The 22,764-nt window shown below is 34.4% G+C and overlaps 1 protein-coding gene across 3 annotated transcripts in view; it reads left to right on the top strand.

Annotated features, from left to right (window-relative positions):
* Positions 1–238: 238 nt before the first annotated feature.
* The window catches only part of LOC131070041 (multiple organellar RNA editing factor 2, chloroplastic), a 34,883-nt gene continuing 12,357 nt past the window's right edge, over positions 239–22,764 (top strand). For 2 of the 3 annotated variants that reach the window (XR_009112268.1, XM_058005593.1), the window contains exons 1-5: positions 239–700; positions 1,696–1,793; positions 14,337–14,399; positions 19,825–19,887; positions 20,003–20,085. Coding sequence is in view for 2 of the 3 variants with exons in the window: in XM_058005593.1 (XP_057861576.1) it covers positions 570–700; positions 1,696–1,793; positions 14,337–14,399; positions 19,825–19,887; positions 20,003–20,085 (438 nt within the window). In the remaining variant the exon portion in view is untranslated. The remainder of the gene's footprint in view (positions 701–1,695; positions 1,794–14,336; positions 14,400–19,824; positions 19,888–20,002; positions 20,086–22,764) is intronic. The other variant, XM_058005594.1, reaches the window with a different exon arrangement.

The raw sequence follows: 22,764 nt of genomic DNA, 5'->3' as shown, positions 1-22,764 counted from the left end.
AAAAATTAAACTTTGGTAAATAAAAAGATTGAAAAAATTAAAAGTGAAAATTTGTTTGTGATTGGTTCAAATTAATTTTTTTAATAACTAATTAACTGGAAAAACAAAAAACTCATTACAATAGTATTGCCTAACTACAAATACTAATAATATATAATCTTGATTATTTTTATGATTATAATTATAATTTTATAAATTAATCCCATGAAACCCTCTGCGGCGTAATGTTAAACCTCATTTAAAATCAAACCTTAGGGAAACTAATGGATTCCGCCATTGCAAGCAGCGCAGTAATTGGTGCCTCCTCAGCAACGACAGCCACCATGCCGATGGCTCGCCCACGCGCTCTCGCCGTAACTTGCCATTGTTATACAGATACAAGATTTTCTATAAAACCCTTTTCGTCTTCTACTTCACTTCGGGTGTCTTGTTAGCCATTGTTATACAGTCCTCTCGCCGTAATTTGCCATGAAGAGTTGCAATGCAAAAGGAAATCGATTAGATGCAAAGTAACTCAGTCAAGGGATTCGGGGTACTCTCCGCTGTCGAGCGATAGGCCACCCCCAGAGATGGCGCCTTCGTTTCCTGGGCGTGATTTTGATCCCTGGTTCGTGCGCATGGACCCTCTCTATGCCGGCAGAGCCACGAAGGAGGAAAGAATTGATTGCTACATCAAAACCCTCGCCACGGTTCGTGGAAGGTAAGTTTTTTTTAATCTTCTTTTGCTCAAGTGTCTTGTTATGTTGAAGTTGGTGCCTGACCTGTCAATTTTTGTGCATTAAAGCATGGTATATTTCTTTGGAAGATGTCATATTGTTTATTTATGAAAGCTTTGATGATTTACTAGGGGAAAGGATCTGTAGTTGAGCATGTTTCAATTCTTGTGATAGAAGTTGTTAATTTAATACTTCCATACTTCTGATTTAATATCCAAGTTTTGTACAACATTGTACCAATAGTTGTATGATAAGTACCAATAATTGAGTGAAATATACCATATGATGTGAAAAGTAACCAATCATATGATGTGAAAAGTAACCAATCATATGATGTCACATCAATGGGGTCCTTTTGCACACCTATCCGTCTCACATTTTTTTTGGGTTGTTTTGGACACCGCAAAAAAGATTTTGATCTGGCATCATATTTGATGGTGTGGCCCTAAAACCTTAAGCACAGGACTTGCCAAGTAAGCCGCTGTCCACTGTAAAAAAAATTAGGTGTGATTTGAAATTTCCACGTAAGATTTTAAGAAGCACGAAGTTAGGGTGCACAACTAGTGGGTCCTCTCCCCTATTTCACTCATCCCACTTTACTAGTTATGCATTGTATGCTTTGTATGTTAATAATGCTGGATTAAGTGTTTTATTTAAAGAAGAGTGTGCTTGAAATGCACCCTTATACAGTCAATTTCTGAGGTTAAGGTTATCAGAAGATCAATGAGCTCACTACTTCTTAGTTTTTATCTGAAAACTGTGCGTTCTCACTTTTCAGATTTGTGCACCCAATATTATTGACCTTATCATGTTTTACAGTAAACAAGACCTTGTCAATCCATATAAGGATCACCTAGTTGGCATGTGGAAATATTTTTCTTTATGTTTACCCTACTAATTGTTGAAATTCTTCTCATGTTAATAGCGAACTTTATTGAAGTTTTCTTGGTTTAATTTGTAATTGGTTGGCCTTTTGCAGTGAGGAAGCCGCTAAGAAATCCATATGGGCGGTTTCTTTCAAACGTTACTATGGATTTGGGTGCCAGATGGATTTGTTTACATCCGCTAAACTTTATGGTATGAATTCAAATGCTCATTCTTAACTTTTTGTGGAACATGAATTTATATCATATTGTTGCGCTCAATTTTTCTCCTAAGTTAACAAGTTGGAATCAGGTATAGGTACATGGGTATTGGAATTTTTTTGGGATTGTTTTTCTTTTGGGCACGTCTGTACAAATATACAAAATCATAAATATGTGCATATTTGTAATTAACAAACAAGAATTAAATTCAGAATCCTACAAATAGTCAAATACATATGATAATCAAAACCAACCTAAAAACATGAGTTGAGTTATTTATTTAATTTTAAACAGCTCCTCCATTCTTATAAATTTAAAATAATAAAAAATTATAATACCTAAACTTTGCATGCAACAAACAATTATTAATATATATTTATATTAAATACTGTGTCATATAATAAATATGAATATAGAATATCTCATATTCGTAAGTTAAGATATTAATATCTAAACAAATTTAATAAATATTAATATATTACAGATCAATTTTAAAGTAGCAATAAGTTATAAAATTATTAATAATAAATATTTTATCAAAAATAAATGTAAAATGTGTTTGGATTTGGAATTATGTTTATAAGCTTGTAGAAATGCAAGTGGGGATCCGACAGATATCAGATAGAGAGTGATGGTTTTTAAATGAATTTCAACGTTTCTTTTCCTTAGTTTTAATGTGCACCAAATTTCTAACTATTTGGTTGGAAACCCCTAAACCCTATGACAGGCTAAATCTGATGAAAATAATTAAATGTAGCTCCACAAAAGCCCCAGGAAAGAATGAAACATGATGTTTAGGTTTCTCCCTTCCCCTTTGAAATCTACACTTGTGTCTGGAATTGCTCCATAAATGAATTTTATTCGTTGGAATCTCCTAGGTTTTCTTTCTAGTTAAATCTTCTAAAATTAAAAAAATTACTATGAGCTGACATTAATGCATTGTAGCATATGTTTGGAGCATTTGTAGGGGTTGCAAAGGAGGGCTACTTACTGTAGACGCCTAAAACTTGCACACTTAATTAAATAAATTTTATTTGTTTAATTATCATTTATTTACCTATTAATTAAACTAGGGTTTATTTAATATATCCCTTTTCTTGTAGACCAACCATTAATCAAATACAACATTTGATTAATTCCCCTCTCTATCAATTAATTGAATAAATTCTATTTATTTAATTAAATCCCCTTTCCACCATTTTAATTAAATTTACATTTAATTAAAATCTTTTTTGCAAATAAATAAATCAATATTTATTTATAACCCCCCCGTTGCCTTTTCCTACAAATGCAAGCTGCATTAATTTTAGTTGAAATAAATTTTTTTATTTTAAATAAAATTCATATTTATCCCACTTGCATTCTCCTACATTTTCCATTAACCTCCTAATCATTCTTTTAGAAGTCCTCAAATCTCACTTAACTAGCCTAAATTCCTCTAATCATGTCACATCTCTAAAATTGAGGGAGCCACTTCTCCAAATTTGGGGAAAGTCTTCAAAATGTGTTGAAGACTTAACCTTTTTCAACAAGCTAACCTTTTGAGTTCCCCAAATTCGTAAGGCTCTTACAAATTAGCCCCCAAAGTCTTCTAAACCATTTAATGCCTCTTACAAGACATCATCCTAGCCCATGATGGTTGTCTCTTTGGCCATCTTCCAACTTTGCACAAGAGTTTAACTGTTGGACAATAGCCTTCATCCTTGGATAATAGCTTTATCCAATGGCTCATCCTCTTAAGGTTAACCCTCAAAGCTTAATAAGCATCTAATGCTTACTTAACATCCTCGCAGGCCTCCTCATGATGACACTTGTCAACGTGAGACTGGGTTGAAAATCTCACATGAATTGATAACTTTCAGTTTTGACCCTACTTAAGCCAACTCAATCTTGACCATCCATTTGATCATTTCTCCTATAAATAGAGCCCATTTCTTCAATCTAGATATCCAAGTTTTATCTATCTCCACTATAGTCTCATAACACTAAGCATCTTACCTCTCATAGCATTTTTAGATCATTTTGATAGCATTATACTCTAAAAATAATCATGTTTACATATCATGTCTTAGTATATCATGCTAGTCTCATATCATATCCATATCATGTTCATGCTAGCTTAATCTCACACCAATCTTATCATTTCGCACCATATCATAGTTTCATATCCATATCATCATCTCATCACTAGGATCTTAGTTGCATTCATCTAGATCTTAGAAACATAAACTATCTCTCGTTCTTTGAGTAGTCATCCCAAGATCAAGTGCTCTTCCAAGTTGAGAGCCACCTTGAATTGAAGGGATCCTTGGAGATAGAGAACAATGAGATGTGCTTAGGGATTTTGTTTCATTTATTTGTTTATGATTCTAACCTCTAACATAATGTTTTATTGGTGTGCTTTACTTGTTTCTCTCATTTGTAGGATTCCACACTTCAAGGCATACACTTACAATTTAAACCTTACAGTTGTTACACCATAGCTTCATTACATGTTTACTTGAATTAGAATCCTATAACAATAATAAATGAACTACCTCGAAAGTGTTAGTTTTACTTTCAGATTAATAGAAAACTTAGAAAATAGATTTAGTAACTAGAATTAGAATATTTTTTGTTAGAGTTTTCAACTTAGTGAATGACAGAAAGCAAACAAAAATGAGACAAGACATACCTTGGGAAAACCTCCTAGGAGGAAAAACCCAGCAAGAAGAGATCCTCAGATCTGATTATAAATTATACACAATATTCTGATTACAACACGTATCTCTTTAAGAGGTCTGATATGACCACACTTAGGGCCGATGTAGATGGTTAATCAGTATCAAATCTGCACCTCAGATCTGCACTTTTGTCTTCATCAACCAGCAACCTGGTCTGCACTTTTGACACCTTATTCTTGACAACAGTTCACCCCTTTCAATGGAGATATCCACACCTAATGTTTACACCTTGGCAGCAAATGTAGTTCGCATTCATGCACAACAGATAACTTACTAAATTCGCTTCAACTTTAGAGCTAATTCACATTTGTGAAGGAAGATGTGATGTAATTAATGAGGTCAAGTTATTCTTCATTTATATGTGGCAAGCGACCTATTTGAGGTCGGCTTAGCGCCAATTCTTTTATTTATTTTATCCCTTTTTGTGCGATGTCTTTTGGGTTATAGGGTCGGCCCTATTAGAGGGAACACGTTTCCCTTAGAGTGGCCTGTGAGAGGGGAGAGAAGGGCCCAACCCTTGGCGGATTCCAATGTTGCCTTAAGGCAATTGGAATCCGCATCCTACCTAGTTACAATCAACACTCCCTCTTAACTAGGGAGGAAATAATTACATAATCAGAATATCATAATCTTCCATCTTGCACACAAGCAAAGGATGGATTACATAATTGGAATGTTGTAGTCTTTCATCTTGCACACAAGCGTAGATTGGATTTACATAACATAATCTTCCATCTTGCACACAAGCATAGAATGGATCCACCTTACATTTCTTGCAGAGGGTGGAGAGGATCTTTTCTACCATCTTACATTACCTGCAGAGGATGGTTATATTTTCTCTTCTCCTTGAGAAGAATACCACCTTGCATTGCCTGCAGAGGGTGGTTGATACAATGCAATGTATCACTGAGGTTGAGACTCCTTCTCAACCAATGTTTCATTTTCCACAACACCAAGTCTATCTCTGAAGTACACAAACTTCACTCTCGATAGGGGCTTGGTAAGAATATATGCAATATGATCATTAGTACTGACATACTTTAGCTGAATGGCACCTCTTTGCACCATATCTCGAATGAAGTGATAATGAGTCTCCACATGTTTTGACCTGTCATGAAACACCAGACTGACAGACATCTTTATACAACTCTGATTATCACAATGAATAGCTGTAGATTCTCAAGGTTGTCCAAGCAACCCAACAAGGAGCTTACGAAGCCACACCACTTCTATAGAAGCAACACTTGCTGCAATGTACTCAGCTTCAGCTATACTTAGTGCTACTGAGGACTGTTTTCTGCAAGCCCAAGAGATCACTGCGGATCCTAAGTTGAAACAAATGCCAAAAGTGCTTTTTCTGTCCTTGACACTTCCTGCCCAATCTGCATCTGAGTAACCTTCCAGGGTTATTGGAGTGTTAAGTGGATACTTCAGCCCATAACCAATTGTGCCTCGCAAGTATCTTAGGATGTGCTTGGCTGCAACAAGATGAACATGTTTAGGCACACTCATGAACTGGCTGAGAGCATTCACTGCATAGTATATATCTGGTATAGTGTTAACTAGATACATCAAAGATCCAATCAATTGTCTGTACTCAGATGGATCTGTAAAATCAGAGTTAGCTGCAGAAACACTCAACTTCTTTAAGTTAGATTCCATAGGAGTAGACATGGGTTTACAATCCATCATTCTAAATCTTTTCAAAATATCAATAGAATACTTTCCTTGACTTCAGAAAATTTCGTTAGATCTTTGCCATACTTCTAGTCCTAGAAAATAATGCATTAGACCTAAATCTTTCATTTCAAATTCTGAAGCCAATTCTTTCTTACATCTAATGATAAGCTCATCTTTACCAGTAAGAAATAAATCATCCGCATATAAAACCAGAATTAGCATTTCATCATTGGATATTTTGAAGTAAATGTTAGAATCAACACCATTCTTAGAAAATCCTAAACTTAACAAGTATTTATCAATTCTTTCATACCAAGCACGAGGGGCCTGTTTGAGGCCATATAGAGCTTTCTTCAATCTACACACATGAGTATCTCTTTCATGAATCTCATAACCCTCTGGTTGTTAAATAAATAATTCTTCCTTAATGACACCATTAAGGAAGGCAATCTTAACATCCATTTGATGTAGCTTCCAACCTCTAGCTGCAACAATAGCTATTATAGTTCTAATAGAGGTATATCTAGCAACAAGAAAAAATGTTTCTTCATAATCTATGCCTTCCTTTTGAGAAAAGCCACGAGCTACAAATCTAGCTTTATATTTTTCAATACTACCATCAGCATTATGTTTAATTTTAAATAACCATTTAGAGGAAACAACAGATTTACCTTTGGGTCTAGGCACTATGTCCCAAATATCATTCTTGATGATTGACTGATATTCTTCATCCATAGCTAGCGCTTCCAGGCATGATGGTTCAAGGCTTCTTCAACATTGCATGGCTCAGACTCAATGAGGTTGCTCATCAATGCAACATAGTTGGAGAATACTTGAGGTCTCTTGCTTTCTCCGAAGGTGCCACTGGGAGCTGCAAATCTTTCAGCTTCTTGAATGGTGTTTCTCACCCAAAGTGGCCTCTTTTTGCTAAAAACAATGTCACTAGGTATATCAGTGGGATTCATGGGCTCAGGTGAATCATTATGCTCTTCTTGAGGTGGAGGCTCAACAAACTCCCTCTGAATCTCAAGGTTAGTATCAATATTCATATCTTGATTATTATTAACCTCATCAACAATAAGTGAACCTTTTGATTTCTTAAAAACAATATCTTCTTCAAACGTAACACCCCTACTTACCTCAACATACCTTTGACCTGGAATGTAAATCTTGAAGGCTTTGGAGGATTCACTATATCCAACTAGCATCCCCTTCTTTCCGGAAGGCTCCAACTTAGTTTTCTTTTCTTTAGGCACATGAACATATACAAGACTTCCAAAAATTCTCAAGTGGCTGATGTCAGGTTTGGATTCTTTGGAGGCTTCTTCAGGAGTCATATTCTTTAGAACATGGTGGGGACATCTATTTTGTATATATACTGTTGTTCTAGAAGCCTTAGGCCAAAGAAAATTCTGCAAGTCTTGATCATGGATCATAACCTTTGCAGCCTCACCATTGTCCTATTCTTTCTTTCAGCAACTCCATTTTGTTGAGGATTATAGGGAACACAAAACTCCCTCTTAATTCCTGACTCAACACAGAAGTCATAAAAACTGCCATAGGTATACCTATACTCACCTCCATTGTCAGACCTTAAAACATTTAATTCTTTTACTAGAAATGTTTTCAGCCAATGCCTTAAATTCTTTAAATCTACTTAAGACTTCATCAGATTCTTTAGTCTCTAAGAAATAAATCCAAGTTTTCCTAGAAAAATCATCTATGAAGATTACATAGTAGAGACATCCACTAGGAGAAGCTACAAGCATAGGTCCACATAAATCAAAATGAACAAGTTCTAATTTTTCCTTAGCTCTACTTTCACTTCTATGAAAAGAACTTTTAACATTTTTACCCATAGTACAACCTTTACAAGTATCATCATGAAATTGACTGAGTTTAGGCATACCTTTAACTATCCTTCTGAGGGAAGAAAGAGCTTGAAAGTATAACTGTCCAAGCCTTCAATGTCATAGCTCACAGGATTCAGAGGCCTCATTAATGAGGGCTTGAACATGGTTAGTGGAGAGCTTATACAAACTATCATATCTATTTCCAATAACTCGAGCATATTTAAAACTAGATTTCTTAGGCCAAGCAAGTACTTTACCCTCAGAAAATGCTACTTGATAACCTTTATCTTCTACAGAAGAAATAGAAATTAAGTTTCTTTTAATTCTAGGAACAAATAAGATATCACTAAGGTAAAGTGAAATACCAGAATTTAAATCTAAAGAGGTAGTGCCAGAACATCTTACCGAATATCGAGCATCATCACCAATTACCACATGTAAACTGGTATCCTTTTCTACTAAGTCTTAAAGATGCTCACGATAGCCTGTGATGTGTCTGGAAGCATCACTGTCAATCAGCCATGTGTTACTATCTGAGGGTATGCTGTTTGACAAGGCATAAATGAATAAGAAGTCTTCATTTTGTTCTGAGACCTCATTTAGGTTGGCCTCTCTTTGCGAGGGTTCATTCTGACATTCTTTAGCATAGTGACCTAATTTGTCACATCTAAAACATCGAACATGAGAGAGATCTCTTGGCTTCTTCCAAGAATTCTGAGAACTAGGTGGTCTGAATTCTCTATTCCTCTTAGGATTATTCTTCTTCCAATTACCATCTTTCTTGCATTGAGTTGCAAACATATGTTGATCATCCACTTGAGGACTCTTGAGTTTTCCTTTTGTGGCAAGACAAGATTCCTCATGAAGGCAATCGTTTCGAAGATGATCAAAGGTTAGGAATTCAAATCTCCCACTTATGGATTGAATGAAGGAATTCAATGAGATCGGGAGACCATTCAATGAGATCATGACAATGTCCTTGTCTTCTATGTCATGACCAATTGTGCCTAGTTGATCCTTTAGTTCAGAGATCTTCATGAAGTAAGACATAACTGAATCTTCCTTTGCCATTTTAATGTGAAGTAATTGTTGCCTTAACGCAATTGCTCTACTGAGGTTATTGATCTCATAAATACCTTCTAGATATTTGAATATCTCTCTGACTGTAGTGAACTTGGAGATAGAGGTGACAAGGTGATCTCTGACTGAGTCAATGATGAACTTTTTGGCTTTGAGGGCATTCCTTTTAAACTTCTTTAGTTCTTCTTGATCTGTGGGCACAATCAGCTCTTTGTCTTGTACAAATTGAAGGAGATCATCTTCCTCAAGAGCAAGGAAAATGCGGACCTTCCAGGCAGCAAACTTAAGTGCCCCTTCAAGCCTATCTTCAACTTTCAGTCCTGTCATTGTCCTGACAGAAAATGAAACAGCAACTGGAATAAAACACTACTGAAATCTGAAAGTTAATATATATAACCTAGGGCTCTGATACCATGTTAGTTTTACTTTCAGCTTAATCGAAAACTCAGAAAATAGATTTAGTAACTAGAATTAGATTATTTTCTGTTAGAGTTTTCAACTTAGTAAATGATAGAAAACAAACAAAAAATGAGACAAGACAACATTACCCTAGGAAAACCTCCTAGGAGGAAAAACCTAGCAAGAAGAGATCCTTAGATCTGATTATGAATTATACACAATATTCTGATTACAACACTTATCTCTTTAAGAGGTCTGATATGACCACACTTAGGGCTGATGTAGATGGTTAATCAGTATCAAGCCTGCACCTCAGATCTACACTTTTGTCTTCATCAACCAGCAACCTGGTCTGCACTTTTGACACCGTATTCTTGACAGCAATTCGCCCCTTTCAATGGAGATATCCACACCTAATGTTTACACCTTGGCAACAGATGTAGTTCGCATTCATGCACAACAGATAACTTACTAAATTCGCTTCAACTTTGGAGCTAATTCGCATTTGTGAGGGAAGATGTGATGTAATTAATGAGGTGAAGTTGTTCTTCATTTATATGTGGCAATGAACCTATTTGAGGTCGGCTTGGCACCAATTCTATTATTTATTTTATCTCTTTTTGTGCGATATGTCTTTTGGGTTATAGGGTCGGCCCTATTAGAGGGAACACGTTTCCCTTAGAGTGGCGTGTGAAAGGGGAGAGAAGGGCCCAACCCTTGGCGGATTCCAATGTTGCCTTAAGGCAATTGGAATCCGCATCCTACCTAGTTACAATCAACAGAAAGTTTGTAATGTCCCTACTTTGAAATATAAGTTAATAATAATAATTATTAAATTAAAATACAAAAAAATGTAAAAATTAAATTAAAATATAAAATAATATAATTAAAATTTGATTAAAGTTAATGAATGGTCAAAAGGCATGAAAGGATAAGTAGTGACTCCCTCAAATGTGAGATATAAAAGGGAGAAGAGAATCTCATTTGAGGTGGGCAGAATTTGGAAAATGAGAAGCGTAGATCTGATTTAAGTAAGAAGTGCAAATCTGGTTGTGGAAGGTTGTGCCCTTTCAAAAGGCAGAAAGAATGAAGAGTTGCACTCTTTCAAAGGGTGCTAATGGTGAATGGGTGTGTCTCTTGCAAAAAGGCATACACAATGAAGAGGTGTGACCTCTCCCTCACATTGAGAGATATAAAGGAAATGAATCAAAAGGTTCCAATGAGATCACCATTGATTAGATCAGATCAAATCAGATCAGAACTGTTATTAAGTTACAAGCAGTAACATCCTTTCTCTTGTTGATATGCATGAGGATGTGCTTATATGTATGCTTAATGTATGATGCCTGATAACATTCTTATGCAGAATCTAATAGTAATATTAATATAGTTTGCAATATGTATGATAGTCATACTTAAAGTTTTGTATATATATTCATAATACATGAGAAGTTAGTATCCTTGTAGTCTAAATCATGTTATTATTGTCACTTTTTTAAGAAGATGGGGATGAGATATTCCAAAGTGGGGCAGTCTAAATCCAAGCAATAGGTTAAGTCCCAAGATAGGGTGGGGATCAGCGACCCATAAGCCTTGAGGGTATAGACCCAAGATAGGTAAGGGCTTGGATCTGTAAACTTTGAGGGAACCTATTGTATCTGGTCTCTAAGCGCTTTGGTAACATACATATGTCGGCAATTGACACTCATCTGGTTTTAGTTGTGTTGTCATTGCTGGCAACACACACTATTTTGGGTTGGTCACTTAACCGATACTGACCAGTATTCATTGTTTGGCAACCGACATTCTGTCATCCGGCACACAAGGAACCGACACCGGGAGGAAAGTGAATCCAATCTAGGAACCGATATATGAGGCCGACACAGGAGATTGCCTGCTATTAACAATAGAAAGATAACAATAGTAGAGGTAATAAAGAACAAATAGTTAGCAATTAGACTAGATTAGGAGAAGGCAAACATTGTTGTCAAGATTTTGTTGTAAAGAGCATATGATTTCATTAAAGTTATGGTGAATTTAATATGTTATTTCAATAAGTTGCATGGTCTCCACTTTTCAATTCTTTTTCATGATTAAATGAATGAAAGAACATTGTTCATGATCAATGGTGAAAGTCATATATCCATACCACTAGCAATTTTCTGATTGTAAGTTTTCTTTGTTTGGTCAATTGGAATCTTTAAATGAACTTCAAATGCTATTCATACCTTGATATGCATCACTTTGATGGTGATTTGAACATCATTTTTTCTCTTTTTATAAGATCACACTAAGCTTTGTGGAGTTGTTGCTTTGCATGTCAAAGCAAGGTTTAGTTGGAGTTTCACCAAAGATTGTCCAGGGCTCTTGCATTCTTAGGATTAGATTAGATTCCTTAAACGATTAGATTAGACTCCTTAAACCTCATCTCTTTTGCCATTTTATTTTCCAAGCAAGTAGTTAAAATCTAAGTTCCAGCAACATCTTAACATTCAATATTCAAGTATTCAACGTAAGTCCCCTTAGATTACCAGCAATCACATCAACTAATTGAGCTATCTACACTTCAAGACCCAACAATAGAAACCTTGGAGTTATCTTGGTTGATCATTTAACTTAGCATCCAAGAGATTTTCATCAAGACAGGATAGATACTTTTGGTATTTTATTCTATGTTCGATTGTGCTGAAAAACACATCAACATACTGTAATTTTGAATTGAATACTTCATATTTTATCTATGTGTTTTCAATGATTTGAGCATTCACGATTCGTTCATAGTTTTCCATATTATTACATACATCTTGTATTTATTATGAGAAATTAGTGAAATAACATTGATTTGTCTGTGTGAGTTATTGTAAATTCAGTATATAAATCCGCTTATGTTGTTAGGGCCAATTATCTGTAGATTACTGAAATTATTAAAATTTATTCTTTATGATTGTAATGTTGTGATAACAACATGTAGATGTGTTTCTAGTAAACATTCAGAAAGATGTTACTGTAACCAGTATGCTGGAGTATTGTTGTGCTGCAAACGTATTTGTTGACCTGTGTGAATTCTCCTTTCTTTCTCTCCGTGTCTCTATGCCCTCCTTGGCACCCGATGGCTAGTCTTTATATATCTCTACCCTTTAATGGGATGGTTGCTTGGGAGAGGTCATACCTCTTGCTTTTTGGCAATTGCACCCTCCCTTAAACTTGTAAACAATGATTAGTTGATCACACCCCTTCTATTACTTATCTAATTGCATTTATTGGTTAAGATTCAATCCATATTCATTAGTGATTCTTGATCAGTAAATTCGCTGCTCTATTTCCTGACTTAATGTGTGATACTTGTACTCTGAGAAATGTCCTTTTTTTGAATACCCTATTTCAAATGAATTCTTCTCCCTTCTATATCTTCCAATATGAGGGAGAAGTCATGCCTCTTCATTATCATTTCCCTTTTGAAAGAGTCACAACCCTTGAAGATTAATTATATCTTTAATTATCTTTTATTCTAGGATTTGATGTCTTGACCTATTTTCTTTACTTAATTTAATGATCATTATTTCCCTTAGAAAAATATTAAATGTCTTTCTTATTTAAGTGGTTTTATCTTATAAGCCAGCCCATCTGGAATACAGTTTAATGGCTATGGCTTTATGCAATCAATACTGCTGCGACTTCTCAGTTTGGTGGGGACACGACAATTTTAACTCTTTCAATATCCGACCATTGTCAATGTTTGTATCATAGAATGAAGTGGGTGCAATGTATAATCTGTTGTGGACGAATGTAGAAATAAATTAGAGTGGGATTTTTTTAATGAGCTTTTTGGTTCCTAATAAGTACTCCAGCGTTCATTTTTATAATATCTTATTGCTTTGATAAATGTCTATAAGGTATCCCGAAAGCCAGTTGAAGCTGAAGTTGAAATTCGATTAGGGCATGTAATGCAGGGCTGCTATACTACATTGACAAATTGATATTTTTGTCATAGGTTTTGATTATTTACCACTTTCCTTATTATAATCTCTTATCAAGCACACTTGATTCAATCATTCTCAAGGGTTTTCTCTTAGCCTTTTATTCTGTACTGTTTTTAACCTAGGCATAGATGTTGTGTATCAGAATGTTTAGATGTGTGCTTAAAGGTTTTAGTTTGAACTCGGAGGACCTGTGGGATAATTGTACAGCCAAGGGTTTTTCTGAGGCTTTTGATAGGGGAAGTTGGCATTAAGGATTTGGGCTAATATTGGGAAATGCAGTTTTTATGAGAATTTTTAAATTTTCAAGATTCTTTTTGAAAAGAAATGGTTTGTTTAAACTGTGAAGTTCTCTTAAGAGAATCATGGGTCACCTGATTTCCAAATCAATAAGTTGCAAAGGCCACTAGCAGATGAAACGGTGGAAAAGTTTAAAGTCAATTTGTGAGGATAGTCAAGTATCTAAATATGCCATTTTGAAATACCTCCTTATGACGGTATATTATATTTTAAGCATCACCATAAAGACCAGAGCTTCTACTTGTTAGAAACAAATTCAGTATAAGATAAATTTTCATATGAAAATTAATTAAACGAAAAAATATACCTTGCATATGTGGGTTATAAAATTACAGGTTGCCTGTATGTTTAGGCACTCCCAGGTCTACTGAATTCATACTGACTAACTAATATTACTGTCTGTATAATGAGGTTCACACATTGATTTATGCAGGATGTGAATTTTATGTTGTCTTTTCTGTACATTATAAGATGGGTTTTGGTTTGATCAAAAGTTGAACGTTACTTTGCTGCTGTTATTCAGGACTCGCTGGAGTGCGCCGTATCCTTCCAAATGCTTCCGTGCATGAGGGAACCGGGTATCGTGGTGAGTATGTGACTGCTAGTGCTGGGATTATGTATGTTCCTCTTTTGTTTCGTTTGCCATTTTTTGACCTGTTCAAAATCACTTTCTGAATAATCTTTTGGGTTTGGCGATCCAATGAAGCTATTGGTTGATGGAAAGATAGTAGAGAGTTCACCTGAAAGACAACATCGTGTTACTCCACAACATAACCAGAGTCAAGGTAGCATTATAAATGTCTAAGATGCTTGACATTGAGAGTCATTGGAATCGGTATGCTCGAAAATTTTATTGTGAGAATCATGAATCCTATTTATGTGGGTTGGTTCTTGTCTCCAGAAAAGCTGGTAAAGCTTTTTGTATGTAATAACTAACTCTTACGACTTTCTGTCAATAGATTCGTTTAATTATCTCAAGAGTGATTTTGGCACTGAATGGAGATCTAGAAGTGTCAGGTGTGGTTTTGGACCACTAATTATAAGAATGTAAGTCTTCTGGCATGTCTAAGACTAATCTGTGGTTATGAGGATATCAGATATAGTTCCCCAAATTTGTAAGGCTCTTGTAAATTAGCCCCCGAAGTCTTCTAAACCATTTAATGCCTCTTACAAGACATCATCCTAGCCCATGATGGTTGTCCCTTTGGCCATCTTCCAACTTTGCACAAGAGTTTAACTCTTGGACAATAGCCTTCATCCTTGGATAATAGCGTTATCCAATGGCTCATCCTCTTAAGGTTAACCCTCAAAGCTTAATAAGCATCTAATGCTTACTTAACATCCTCGCAGGCCTCCTCATGATGACACTTGTCAATGTGAGATTGGATTGAAAATCTCACATGGATTGAAAACTTTCAGTCTTGACCCTTCTTAACCCAACTCAATCTTGACCATCCATTTGATTATTTCTCCTATAAATAGAGCCCATTTCTTCAATCTAGATATCCAAGTTTTATGTATCTACACTATAGTCTCATAACACTAAGCATCTTACCTCTCATAGCATTTTTAGATCATTTTGATAGCATTATACTCTTAAAATAATCATGTTTACATATCATGTCTTAGTATATCACGCTAGTCTCTTATCATATCCATATCATGTTCATGCTAGCTTAATTTCACACTAATCTTATCATTTTACACCATATCATAGTTTCATACCCATATCATCATCTCATCACTAGGATCTTAGTTGCATTCATTTAGATCTTAGAAACATACACTATCTCTCGTTCTTTGAGTAGTCATCCCAAGATCAAGTGCTCTTCCAAGTTGAGAGCCACCTTGAATTGAAGGGATCCTTGGAGATAGAGGACAATGAGACGTGCTTAGGGATTTTGTTTCATTTATTTGTTTATGGTTCTAACCTATAACATAATGTTTCATTGGTGTGCTTTACTTTTTTTCTCTCATTTGTAGGATTCCACACTTCAAGGCATACACTTACAATTTAAACCATACAGTTGTTACACCGTAGCTTTACTACATGTTTACTTGAATTATAATCCTATAAAAATAATAAATGAACTGCCTCGAAAGTTTGTAATGTCCCTACTTTGAAATATAATTTAATAATAATAATTATCAAATTAAAATACAAAAAAATTGTAAAAATTAAATTAAAATATAAAATAATATAATTAAACTTGGATTAAAGTTAATGAATGGTCAAAAAGCATGAAATGATAAGTGGTGACTCCCTCAAATGTGAGATATAAAAGGGTGAACAGAATCTCCTTTGAGGGGGGCAGAATTTGGAAAATGAGAAGTGCAAATCTGGTTGTGGAAGGTTGTGCCCCTTTCAAAAGGTAGAAAGAATGAAGAGTTGCACTCTTTCAAAGGGTGCTAATGGTGAATGGGTGTGTCTTTCGCAAAAGGGCATACACGATGAAGAGGTGTGACCTCTCCCTCACATTGAGAGATATAAAGGAAATGAATGAAAAGGTTCCAATCAGATCACCATTGATTAGATCAGATCAAATCAGATCAGAACAGTTATTACATTACAGGCAGTAACATCCTTGCTCTTGCTGGTATGCATGAGGATGTGCTTAATATGTATGCTTAATATATGATGCCTGATAACATTCTTATGTAGAATTTAATAGTAATATTAATATAGTCTGCAATATGTATGGCAGTAATACTTACATTTTTTTATATACATTCATAATACATGAGAAGTTAGTATCCTTATAGTCTAAATCATGTTATTACTGTCACTTTTTAAGAAGATGGGGATGAGATATTCCAAAGAGGGCCAGTCTAAATCCAAGCAATAGGTTAAGTCCCAAGATAGGGTGGGGATCAGTGACCCATAAGCCTCGAGGGTATAGACCTAAAATAGGTAAGGGCTTGGATTTGTGAACTTTGAGGGAACCTATTGTATCTGGTCTCTAAGCACTTTGGTAACATACATATGTTGGCAATTGACACTCATCTGTTGTCATTGTTGGCAACACACACCATTTTGGGTTGGTCACTTAACTGGTACTCACTGGTATTCATTGTTTGGCAGCGACATTCTGTCATTCGACACAAGGAACCGACACCGGTAGGAAAGGGAAATGGGCAATCTAGGAACCAATATATGAGGCCGACACAGGAGATTGATCTGACAGGTCTACCTGCTATTAACAATAGCAAGATAAGAATAGTAGAGGTAATAGAGAACAAATAGTTAGCAATTAGATTAGAAGTTAGATTAGGAGAAGGCAAAGATTATTGTCAATATTTTGTTGTAAAGAGCATATGATTTCATTGAAGTTATGGCAAATTTAATATGTTATTTCAACAAGTTACATGGTTTCCACTTTTCAATTCTTTTTCATGTTTAAATGAATGAAAGAACATTGTTCATGATCAATGGTGAAAGTCATATATCCATACCACTAGCAATTTTCTGATTGTAAGTTTTCTTTGTGTGGTCAACTGGAAATTTTTAAATGAACTTCAAATGCTATTCGGACCTTGATATGCATCACTTTGATGGTGATTTGAACATCATTTATTCTCTCCTTAGAAGATCACACTAAGCTTTGTGGAGTTGTTGCTTTGCATGTCAAAGCAAGGCTTAGTTGGAGTTTCACCAGAGATTGTCTAGGGCTCTTACATTCTTAGGATTAGATTAGATTCCTTAAATGATTAGATTAGACTCCTTAAACCCCATCTCTTTTGCCATTTTATTTTCCAAGCAAGTAGTTAAAATCTAAGTTCCAGCAACATCTTAACGTTCAATATTCAAGTATTCAACGTAAGTCCCCTTAGATTACCGACAATCACATCAACCAATTGAGCTATCTACACTTCGAGACTCAACAATAGAAACCTTGGAGTTATCTTGGTTGATCATTTAACTTAGCATCCAAGAGATTTTGATCAAGAGAAGATAGATACTTTTGATATTTTATTCTATGTTCGATTGTGCTGAAAAACACATCAACATACTGTAATTTTGATTTAAATACTTAATATTTTATTAATGTGCTTTCAATGATTTTAGCATTCACGATTCGTTCATACATCTTGTATTTATTATAAACCCGCTTATGTTGTTAGGGCCAATTATCTGTAGATTACTGAAATTATTAAAATTTATTCTTTATGATTGTAATGTTGTGATAACAGCATGTAGATGTGTTTCTAGTAAACATTCAGAAAGATGTTACCGTAACCAGTATGCTAGAGTATTGTTGTGCTGCAAACGTATTTGCTGACCTGTGTGAATTCTCCTTTCTTTCTCTCCGTGTCTCTATGCCCTCCTTGGCACCCGATGGCTAGTCTTTATATATCTCTGCCCTTGAATGGGACGGTTGCTTGGGAGAAGTCATACCTCTTGCCTTTTGGCAATTGCACCCTCCCTTAAACTTGTAAACAATGATTAGTTGATCACACCCCTTCTATTACTTATCTAATTGCATTTATTGGTTAAGATTCAATCCATATTCATTAGTGATTCTTGATCAGTAAATTCGTTGCTCTATTTCCTGACTTAATGTGTGATACTTAGTACTCTGAGAAATCTCCTTTTTTTTATACCCTATTTCAGATGAATTCTTCTCCCTTTTATATCTTCCAATATGAGGGAGAAGTCACGCCTCTTCATTATCATTGCCCTTTTGAAAGAGTCACAACCCTTGAAGATTAATTATATCTTCTATTCTAGGAATTGCTGTCTTGAGCTATTTTATTTATTTAATTTAATGATCATTATTTCCCTTAGAATAAATGTCTTTCTTATTTAAGTGGTTTTATCTTATAAGCCAGCCCATCTGGAATACAGTTTAATGGCTATGGCTTTATGCAATCAATACTGCTGCGACTTCTCAGTTTGGTGGGGACACGACAATTTTAACTCTTTCAATATCCGACCATTGTCAATGTTTGTATCATAGGATGAAGTGGGTGCAATGTATAATCTGTTGTGGACGAATGTAGAAATAAATTAGAGTGGGATTTTTTAATGAGTTTTTTGGTTCCTAATAAGTATTCCAGTGTTCATTGTTATAATATCTTATTGCTTTGATAAATGCCTATAAGGTATCCCGGAAGCCAGTTGAAGCTGAAGTTGAAATTCGATTAGGGCATGTAATGCAGGGCTGCTATACTACATTGACAAATTGTTATTTTTGTTATAGGTTTTGATTATTTACCACTTTCCTTATTATAATCTCTTATCAAGCACACTTGATTCAATCATTCTCAAGGGTTTTCTCTTAGCCTTTTATTCTGTACTGTTTTTAACCTAGGCATAGATGTTGTGTATCAGAATGTTTAGATGTGTGCTTAAAGGTTTTAGTTTGAACTCGGAGGACCTGTGGGATAATTGTACAGCCAAGGGTTTTTCTGAGGCTTTTGATAGGGGAAGTTGGCATTAAGGATTTGGGCTAATTTTGGGAAATGCAGTTTTTATGAGAATTTTTAAATTCTCAATCTTCTTTTTTGAAAATAAATGGTTTGTTTAAACTATGAAGTTCTCTTAAGAGAATCATGGGTCACCTGATTTCCAAATCAATAAGTTGCAAAGGCCACTAGCAGATGAAACGGTGGAAACGTTTAAAGGCAATTTGTGAGGATGGTCAAGTATCTAAATATGCCATTTTGAAATACCTCCTTATGACGATATATTATATTTTAAATATCACCATAAAGACCAGAGCTTCTACTTGTTAGAAACAAATTCAGTATAAGATAAATTTTCATATGAAAGTTAAATAAACGTAAAAATATACCTTGCATATGTGGGTTATAAAATTACGGGTTGCCTGTATGTTGAGGCACTCCCAGGTCTACTGAATTCATCCTGACTAACTGATATTACTGCCTGTATAATGAGGTTCACACATTGATTTATGCAGGATGTGAATTTTATGTTGTCTTTTCTATACAGTATAAGATGTGTTTTGGTTTTATCAAAAGTTGAACGTTACTTCACTGCTATTATTCAGGAGTCCCTGAAGTGCGTATTATTGTTCGAATTGGTGGCGTGCATCTGGTAATCACGGATGATGGTGAGTATGTGACTGCTAGTGCTGGGATTATGTATGTTCCTCTTTTGTTTCGTTTGCCATTTTTTGTCCTGTTCAAAATCACTTTCTGAATAATCTTTTGGGTTTGGCGATCCAGTGAAGCTATTGGTTGATGGAAAGATAGTAGAGAGTTCACCTGAAAGACAACAGTGTGTTACTCCACAACATAATCAAGTCAAGGTAGCATTATAAATGTCTAAGATGGTTGATGCATTTCAAAACAAAGATGATTTAAATGACATGTCTAAGGCTAATATGTTGTTTGTTGATTTGTGTTTGTTTTTGAAATGGTAAATGCCTGAGTTAAATTAGTAAGCGGCGTAGCCGGGAGTTGCCATTTTCCAAATGATTTTGGTAATGACATTATGTTGTTAGGAGTAGGGGATCATTGGAGTTGAGCTTGGCTCATCTTCAAATATTTAAATTTTATCTTTATCAATTGAATTAAATCAATTAAATTATCTTATCATTATTATCTTTATCAATTGAATTAAACCAATTAAATTATCTTAATACTATTATCATAATCAATTGAACTAAATCAATAAAATTATCTCTTCAATTTTCTTCCAGGATTGGAAAAATGTTTGTTACTTCAATGATGAGAGAAAATATGTTTCTTTAAAGACATGAAAAATTGAAAACAAATTAAATATATTTGATGTTAAAATGAACATCATGATATATATGCTTTATATGATAAGTATATATTTGTTTTATAAATTTCAACTATATTAGTGGAAGATTGTTTGAAGCAATTTGAAAGGTGCAATAATCATGGCTTACAATAGATCATTGATTTACCATTATGTGGGAGTTACAATTGATTTCTTTATTATATATTCATTAAATAAAAAATATAATTTAGATTATTTTTTATTTTTCAAAATGTTTTTTAATATTGCAGGAAGATAGTTGTTATCTTACTAAATATAAAATAATTAACAATAATTTATTTAAATTATATTTTTAACTTGTTTTATACATAGTAAAATTCATTTTGGAAGTGGGGATGACTCCACAACTCAGTTGTTAGCTGCAAGCCTCCTACATGGGAGGTTTTGGGTTCGAATCTACTCAAGCCTCATGTGTCCCACATAGGCAATGGAGAGATAAAGTGATGTTTGGGTGTGGAAGAGAGGATGACACGAGGTGATATAAGGGTGTTAATGGCAAACAAATACAAGGATGAGGCCGGTCAAAAATGTGGTCTTTGATTTGGTTTTGGTCGGTTACCAATCAAGAAAAAAAAATCATTAGATGAAAGAGCAAAATATTTGACTATTTTACATACTACTGTATAGTATCATCTTAGTGTGGGTAGGTTCCCACCGTGGTTTTTCCTCTCGATGTTGTGTCTTGTGCCTTCAATTTGCTTATCTGTCAAGGAAGTTCAAATAGCTTTAGTAATTTGTGTTCAAATAGTTTTAGTAATTTGTGGAGCTGGTGGCCCCATGAAAGTTAAATTTTGCTGCTTATAAAAACAATCAATTATTTTAAATTTTATTTTTAATAGTCTTTAATAATAATAAATTTTCACCTAAATTTCTGAGAAAAATGGAAACATAAAAAGAGGGGAAAAAAATTGTGGAGCCACTTGTCATTCTTCTAAATAAGCAGTTGCTGTGTATTTTCAGCCCCCCTTTTTTTCAAAGCTTATTTTTAAGTTTTAAGTAATGGCTGCTCCACAAAAATAGCAAAAAATTTAGCATGGGGACATGGGGTAAGAGATTCAAGGGATATGCCAATAGAAAATTATAGATAAAACTTAATGAAAGTGTAGACAAACTTAATGAAAACATAAACAAACATGTATCTCAAAAAAACATATTAATAGTACAAAAGCTAATCAAAATACATATTTAGTAATGCAAAACATCATCACACAAAAAAAAACAACAGAATAAAACCAAATTCAACAATAGTACAAAACAAAAACACCATAGACATTACAAAAATGCTCTTAAAAAAATAATCATGCATAATAGCACATTAGAAAAGAATAAAGCAAACTAACAGTTTTTCTTTATCACCCAACAAAAGTGCAAACAAATTTGTTGGTCTAGATGCTTTGTGCATGTGGACATCAATTAATGTAATCAGAATGGTTAAATCATGTAGATAAACTCCAACCTCAAATGAAATTTGAAACTAGCCTGATAAATGGGTCATCGATATAATTTACATTCTATACACCATCACTGCAGGAAAAGAAAATAGATAGAATCCATGTCTTATTTTCTAATATAAACCGATAGTTACTGCATATTGTGAGTCAACTCTTTAAAATAGTAAAATTGATGCCTGTACATGTTGTAACTATAAATAGTAAAATTGATTGTACAGAAAGGCCACAAATAATGCCGAGCCAAAGTTCCTGCAACATCCACGAAAATTTGGATTTTTTTTTTTGCTTAAGCAACACATCAAAATGTTAAAAAGTAATACTCTCTCCCTTTATTTGTAAACACCAACATTTTCCCTGAAGCCTACAAAGTGTTGTGTACTTTCTCTACTATTGCTGAGAAGAAAGGAACTAGGAGAATTCTGAACAAGTCCCTTCCACGTTTATTACTATGTAGCAAAGAAATTGTCTACAACTGTGTAGCAAAAAAATCTGGACTAGAGATATAATATGAAATTAGCTTTATGTATACACTTAATTCCTAGAAATGTATAAATAACAATTTCTAGTTTCTCTAGCATCCTATTTAGAATGTGTAATTTTAAAATGATCATGTTACCTATCTCACCTTTACATATGACTAGAAAATTAACTTATATTCTCGGACTGTTGCTGGGAATGGTCTAGCCAGTTGAACATCAAAATTATAATTTCAAAAACAGTTCTATTTTCAG

Source organism: Cryptomeria japonica, chromosome 3 (assembly GCF_030272615.1).
Source record: "Cryptomeria japonica chromosome 3, Sugi_1.0, whole genome shotgun sequence".
In the NCBI taxonomy this organism is placed as follows: domain Eukaryota; kingdom Viridiplantae; phylum Streptophyta; class Pinopsida; order Cupressales; family Cupressaceae; genus Cryptomeria; species Cryptomeria japonica.
The sequence above is the reverse complement of the archived record's forward strand: the minus strand, read 5'-3'. Positions and strand labels throughout refer to the sequence as shown.